General features: G+C 35.1%; 1 protein-coding gene across 1 annotated transcript; it reads left to right on the top strand.

Annotated features, from left to right (window-relative positions):
- The first annotated feature begins 1,368 nt into the window (after positions 1-1,368).
- On the top strand, positions 1,369-2,103 carry LOC143608108 (uncharacterized). The gene has a single exon (XM_077083294.1). It carries the CDS (start codon positions 1,369-1,371, stop codon positions 2,101-2,103), a length of 735 nt encoding a protein of 244 aa, XP_076939409.1.
- Positions 2,104-8,055: the final 5,952 nt, after the last annotated feature.

Here is an 8,055-nt window from a genome sequence, read left to right as displayed (position 1 = left end):
AGTATGGACATTATGAGTTCACGGTCATGCCGTTTGGACTTACTAATGCTCCAGCTGCGTTCATGGACATGATGAACCGAATTTGCAAGCCTTACTTGGATAAATTTGTTATCGTATTTATCGACGACATACTTATTTATTCTAAGTCCAAGGCTGATCATGAAATTCATCTTCGAACGTTGCTTGAAATTCTTAGAACCGAGAAGTTGTACGCCAAGTTCTCGAAATGCGAGTTCTGGTTGCACGAAGTGCAATTTCTTGGTCATATCATTAATGTCAACGGTATTCAAGTGGACCCCGCTAAGATAGAAGCTATCTCTAAGTGGGAGGTCTCGAAGTCGCCAACCGAAATTCGAAGTTTCTTAGGTTTGGCTGGCTATTACTGTAGGTTCGTCGAGAACTTTTCTCGTATCGCCGTTCCCTCAACTTCTTTAACTCATAAGAATATCAAGTACGAATGGGGAACGAAGCAACAAGAGGCGTTCGATATACTTAAACGTCAGCAAGGATGTGGTATATGTATGTCTGGATCCTTACATAGGTGGTACTATGCGATGAATGGGCACATCGCACCACCCTTGGTCGTAGGACGCTCTCCTGCAGGGAGTACGACCGTTGTGAATATTTACGGGTACTTAACTTAGTCGAACGCTGCGGTGTTTGCTGAGGTGACCTAGAGTAGAGGCTCATATTTATAATGTGTTATTTAACTTTGTTATTCCTAAGCCACGTTGGGCCGAGGCAGGCGCGGTCTCGAGGGGTAATGGAGTAAAAGAAATTATTTTGCGTCAGCGTGTTCACCAGCATTCGTTGCTAACGTATTTTCTTACATTTTGTAGGTGAACAATATTAGCACTTGGAAGCGTCGAAGTGCTATATTAAATCCGATGGCTCGGATCTTTTGTATTAAACCCTAACATATAAATGATGGTGGTTTTATAATGTAAAAACAAGTAATCTTTTGTACTTAAGTTTGGGAATCTTTTTAAAATCCCAACTTTTGTTTATATAAATATTTACAACTTAAATCCACAAGTTTTATAAGTCTTCCGCTAATATAACATAACTCTGATTTATTTACACTTGTGGTACCAACTATGTGGTCACGCTCCTAGGCTTTAGATGGGGGTGTGACAAAACCCGTGTACTATTCTTGGTAGAAAACGGTTTGGTTTTGATTCACATTGTGATCGGAAAACCCGAGTACCGTTGTTGAAATAGTTGGTTTAAAAAAAAACCCGTTCACTATTTCTGGGTTAACAGTTGGTTTGTTTATAACCCGAAACTGTTTAGATTAAAGTTGACAACAATTTTTTCTAAATTTGTAATAGTCAATTTATCAAGATTGGGAAAAAGAAAACTCGTAAAATGGTCGAGTCCAAGGATAAAGAAGTTCTGATTTCAAAGGAAGGAGGGAAATTAATGAGTTTTCAATGCCTTGTGTTAAACTCCACAAATTACACCATTTGGGCTATAAATATCAGATCGATCTTTAACGTCCATGGAATTTGGGAAGCCATCGAACCAAAAGAGGGCAGCGAAGTTGATGAGAAAAAAGATAATACTGCAATAGCATTACTATTCCAAGCGATTCCAGAAAACATGGTATTGCAAATTGCTAATTTTACTTCGGCCAAAGAAATTTGGGACGCATTAAAGGTTCGACATGTTGGAGTTGACAGAGTTATAGAAGCGCGTTTAGAAACTCTAGAGTCAGATTTTGAGTCTCTAAAAATGGGTGTTGACGAGTCGCTTGATGTGTATGCCGGGAAAATAAGTGAGATTACATCACAAGCGAGCAATCTTGGGCATACTATGAATGACAAGAAACTGGTCCGAAAGCTACTCAGTTCTGTGCCAGAAAAACTCATACAAATTGTTGCTGCAATCGAGCAGTTTGTGGATCTTGGTGCAATGCCATTCCAAGAAGCCGTTGGAAGGCTAAAGGCTTTCGAGGAGCGCACCAAGAAGAAAAACAAGGAGGTAGATATGCATAATAGACTTCTGTTCACGAAAGAAGAAGGAAAAGAGAAAGTAAAGGAACAAAAGTGTGAACATTGCGGTCATGAAAGTTCAAAGCAAGGAAACAAAGAACGTGGTTGAGGCAAGTATGGGAAGACTTGGAAGAATAAACAAGGAAATCGGATCAATATTTTATACATAAATTCGGTCTTTGAGACTTCCATACAATATTTTATAAACATACGAAAGAATCAGATCAATAATTATACCTTGACGCCACACTGGGGCCGTTTGAAATTTTTGCCGGTATTGCCAAAGGGGTATGTTCACCGAGCCGGAGAAAAAACTAAGTATGAGTCGAACCACTGAATCGGATCATAAATTTGGTCTTGGAGACTTCCATACAATATTTTATAAACATACGAAAGAATCGAATCAATAATTTTGCCCTGGCGCCACCCCGGGGCCCGTTCGAAATTTTTCCAGTATTGCTAAAGCGGTATGTTCACTGAGTAGGAGAAAAAACTGCGTATGGGTCGAACCACTAAATCGGATCAGAAATTCGGTCTTGGAGACTTCCATACAATATTTTATAAACATACGAAAGAATCGGATCAATAGTTATGCACTGGCGCCACCTGGGGCCCGTTCGAAATTTTGCCAGTATTGCCAAAGGGGTATGTTCACCGAGCCGGAGAAAAAACTGAGTATGGGTTGAACCACTGAACCGGATCAGAAATTCGTTCTTGGACACTTCCAGACAATATTTTCTAAACATACGAAAGAATCAGATCAATAATTATGCCCTGACGCTAGAGGTGAGCAAAAAACGGTTTGTTACCGCCAGATTCGAGGAACCGGAACCCCGATGCCTCAGAACCGCTAACGTGTGTTACTTTACGGTTCTCGGTTCTCATAATTTGCATTAAACGGTTCCCGGTTCAGTTCCGGGTAAAATCCGCGGTTCTAGACTTGGATCCGAAGAACCGGAATATTAAAAATGTTTTAAATAAATTACCAATCCCCATTTTTTATAGAGTAACTTATTAACCAGCATTTATTCAATTATATTTTAATTCAAATATTCTTTCTTTACGTTCAAGGCCTAGTAACCATGATCAATTTTGATTTAAGCTATCAAGGTAACGCAATATAAAATGATATGATCTTTCAGAATCTATCGTTGCTAATGATTTATTTAAACTCAACAATTATGTTTTAATTAAAAAAATATAACCGATGTTATGTTGTAATCTAAATTAGTTTTACCGTGAAAGAAGACATACACTTGTATAAACTTGTTTTACAATTTGCACAGTTTGCATATCTCATTTGATAAATAAACGATCGAACTGGTTCTAGCTAGAACCGATTAGCGAGAACCGTCTTTAGCGGTTCTGGAACCGAACCGGTTTACTATAATAAGTTCCGAATCCGGTTCTATTTTTCACTCATTTTCGGTTTCGGTTCAGTTCTCACGGTTCTGAACCGTCGCACAACCCAACCTATAGAGTGTATATGTTTTTACCCGCGTTTTTATTAGCCCAGCATGTAGCTTGGTGTCGAATTTTTAATTGTTTTATCACGTAGCACATATAAGTTACATCTACAATGAGATTTATTATCTGTAGGAATAGTGTTCTAGCAATTTGCAAGAGTTTATGTTTAAGAATCATCTTTTATGAATTTATACAAACTAGTAGTAAATATCAAAATAATATAATTATTTTTTACTCCACTATTAAAGTACTCACCCCATATTTGATATTCCATACCTAAATTTATATGGAAAGCTAATGTAACATCATATAATTAGACGTTCACTAATACTTCTATATCCTATAATTTAATGTGGTTGTGAGTGGAGAGAAATATTCTTGTTATTGGGATACAATAGATTTTAGAAGGTGAACAAATTTTATGGATAAACCTATATTTTAATAAATTATATGGATGAGGATGAGGATGAGGATGAGGATGAGGATGAGGATGAGGATGAGGATGAGGTTTGTATTATGAATGCTCATAGTAAAGAAAATTAATAAATGTATAATAAATCTATATCATATGCTCATAAAATAATGTCTTAAAATGCTGTTGTAAATGTGTAGACTCAAGTCTTTTTTTAGTTTTGTTTGAAATTGATGTGTGAAAGGAAAGAAAGGTTGGAGATGTTACACTGAGTCAAGTGAAAAGCACAAATGTTTTGAGTTTCACCTAAAAAGAAAATAATAATTAGGAACAGAAAGCATTTGTAAGGGTTTAAAGTGAAAGGTCAAGCAAAAGCTTGTGTGTTCATTCACTCATTCACACATCAATCCCTAATCCCATCATCACCTGCAAAAAAGCAATCACTTTGTCCTTGACCTTTGTAACAAAGACTTGGAAATTTGGGATCCTTTCAACTTTCATTAACCAACATATTTCCTTTTTCTGTTACTAGTTCAACACCTTCAACTAAGTCTCACTTCTTTGGACTACACAATTCATATACTTTCGAAATTCATATATTTTTTAACGACCATCGAATAAAGTCTGACTACTCAGTGGCAACTTGTAGTAACTCAGTGGCAAAGGATGACCCCATACACCCGCAATCATAGACAATGCAGAGTAGCCTAAACCAACCATTTCACTTCCCCTCAACAGCAACTAAAGCTCGTTGGTGAAATTCATATTTTTGTAAATGTTATATATTTTTAATAATGTTTCAAGTTTTTATATTATTAAATTTGTATTTATAAATTCAAAGATATATGTGTGTAAAAAAACAATTAAACTAATTTGTTAACATGTTTTTATAAATTTTAACTGTTTCTCTAAATACGTATACGTTATGTGTCGCCGTGCAGGTAATTAACCAACACATGTGTAATTCAATATAAATAGATGATATTTATTCATATTCCTTTTGAGTTTTGTAATTATTTTTTTTTAAATAAACATTGCATTTCAAATATTCTTTTAAATATTAAAGTTTGTTAAAATGTTTATAATAGCTTGCGACTTATGTAGTATATGGGGTTTTTAAATTAAATAATTTATATGATAAAAGATATAATGGATTATAAAATATTAATAGCTTGTAATATATGATAAAAATATAAGAAATAATAAATGATTTTCAAAATATTTATTACAAGGGATAATTAGTTTAAGGAGAGGTTATAAATGATAAAACTTGTAGCCGTAATGAATACTACGTATAATAAATTTAGTGGTATAGTAATGATTGATCCCTGCTCAAATGACTCAAATATTCCAGTTTAGAAAGAGGAATATCTTAAGTTCAAGTTTTATATGTGACAGAAAAATATAAAATAAGAGATAAATATAAAATAAGAGATTCCAGGTTAGACCAAGGGTAATCTCCTGGGTGGTTTCCGGGAACACATATGACAGATGGGTTAGTGACTCGCTAATAATCCAAATTAGCAGTTAATAAAAAAGGTTTTTGCCTTATTTGACTAGTTTTAGTATTTACCAGAAAACTATTAATAGAGTGAAAAAGGTAGACTCTAGACGTGTCACATATAGGTCGTGCCACTTTTCTTTTGATTTTATAATACTAAACAATAAATTATTCAATTTAGAGAAGCAAAGAGCAGTTGTTTAATTCTAACACTCTTATACTATATGTTGTAAAATAAGTTATAGTTACGAAAAATAGTGGCTAGTTAGAGGTACACTACTAAACATACAAGTATAGTCATCAAGGTATAATTGCCGACGAAATACCAACAGATTATTATAAATCTAAAATTTCAAACTAAAACGCAGTTACATAACACACTTGTGTGGTATTTCGTCGCTAATGTATCCGTTATTGGAAACAACCACCTTAGACGTCCATACAAAAGTTATTGGCGACGGTAAAATAGTCCATCTACGACCCCTCGTTAACTTCCACCGTTAATATGTCGCTAATGAGATTAACCACAAGTCACGGCCGTATTTCATGATGTAGATTATTGACTGATTGTTCAGTCGATAACCGCCTTCACTAACGGATTGCCGACGGATTTGACCTTCGTTGATACTCCTTTGTTAATTTCTAGTGGCATGCTATAAATATCGGTACTCCAATGTGTAAAAGTTTTAATAAAAGTAACTATATAGGTGGAACTAAATTTTTTCCTTATAAAACACTACTAGCAACTTTTTAAAAGCATGCATAATATTGTCAAAATTTAAAGTTTGGTAATTAGTAAAGGCTTTGGTTATTCAGACACTCTTTGACCTATTCAAACACCGACCATACAAGTCTTATGAGATCTATACGACTCGTATGATGAGTATATGACAACACTGTAGAAAAGGTGATGACACACACACGAAAGGTGTACGAGTATATCTCTAGTTTGAATAGAGCTTTTTGCCCAATTGCATGGATGAGGTAAAGATAATGTAACCAAATGTCAAAAGAGGCAAGATCACATGATAGCATGTGGCATCCGGGTTTCATGGGGGTGGGTTGGTAGAAACCCTAAATATTAAGACTTTCAAGAGGAAAAACTCATTATTGTTTTACTTTTACCTTTGACTTAAATTGTCAACTCAAATCATGAAAAAGATAAGGGATGTTAAAATCCTGCTACTTACTACCTCAAATGACAACCTCAAACAAAAAGTACTCAATGTCTTGTATTTGATCAAATGTATGCCCCAAAAAGATATGAAACGCAGGTTCATTCTACAGTGTTTTTGATTGGGGTTGGTATAAAACAAATATTGTATATCTTTTTGATTTTGATATGAAATGACTCTTTTTAAAGCATGCATTCATGGGTTTCTGAACCTTTTATGGTCACCCAATTAGGCAAAACATCATCATTGGTTTTTCTGTAACATCATTTTCTATTGGGATACATCCCTAGTGGCTAGTAGATGTTTATCCGGAATGTTATACATATAACTGGGTCGGCCTTTATTAATAAAAAAGATAATTCTTAAAAATGCTCATTTGGAAAAGAGAAATCCGAAATGTCTACCCTTTTTTTAAGATTTTCAAAATACCCTCTACTAAAACTTGTCGACGGATTTGGTTCAAAATTTGTTAAGGACGCCCAATTGTGAAGGTTTTCGTTGGCTCACAAACTCGTTCGTGGGAATACTGATTTCCTGGAGCCGACGAGTTTGATAGAGAATGTTTTGGGAATCTTCAACCGGGGGGGGGGGGGGGGTGGTTGAATTTGGGTCTCTCTTCTTTTAAAACACTACTAGAAAAAAGGCCTTTAATGACAAGCAAATGCGTGTCATTGAAGCCCCCGTCATAAAATGATTATGACACACATTTGGTGTGTCATATTTTATGACACACGATTACGACAAGCATTATATCTACGACGTGCATTGATGCGTGTCATTGTTTTAGGTGTTTTAAAAAATGGAAATTATTAATTTTCACGACAATTATATTCTGATAATGCCAAATAAAATATATATCAAAACAATCCATTTCTTATTATAGACATCATAAGTCCAATATGTTAACAAATACGTCAAAGTTAACTAAAATACTGTTTGTCGATACAAAATATCACCCGAAAATAAATGTGGCCCAAAACTTGACTATTCATCTTGAATTCCATCATTATCAGCATCGTTTGTTCATCTATAATTCCCTCGACCCGGGAAAAAAATAAACAAAAGAAATTTTAGAGCTCATGGCATCCGACGCACCACTTTCCCAAATATGCAGTTATAGACCTGAGAGGTGTGTCCAACATATATGTTAACATTTACTTGGATCGACCCGTCATAATATCTGTTTCACACGCTTAATAGCTCACGATTTTGCTAATAAGCTGGAAACTTGCACCATTTGATGTAGCTCGTATATCCTCAAGTACGCATGAAGCTGCAAACAAGATAAAATTTGTGAACTTGTGGGATCAACTACTTTGTTTGTTGAGAGTTTTCAAACTCACAGCACGGTTCACCTGGTCACCTTCCATCAACTTTAAGACATCCCTGGTTGACTTGACTATGCACAATTAAACTTGATCAACATATAGCGCATATCCATAAAACATACATATGATTTTTCTTACAGCACATAACATATATATAATGCATAGATTCCACCAAATG

Source organism: Bidens hawaiensis, unplaced genomic scaffold (assembly GCF_021521415.1).
Source record: "Bidens hawaiensis isolate Kalapana, Puna unplaced genomic scaffold, B.hawaiensis_p1.1 tig00098564_1, whole genome shotgun sequence".
NCBI classification, from domain to species: Eukaryota; Viridiplantae; Streptophyta; class Magnoliopsida; order Asterales; family Asteraceae; genus Bidens; species Bidens hawaiensis.
The sequence above is the reverse complement of the archived record's forward strand: the minus strand, read 5'-3'. Positions and strand labels throughout refer to the sequence as shown.

Coding starts and splice junctions, on each gene's coding strand:
- LOC143608108 (XM_077083294.1), top strand. CDS start 1,369: ATGGTCGAGTCCAAGGATAAAGAAGTTCTGATTTCAAAGGAAGGAGGG.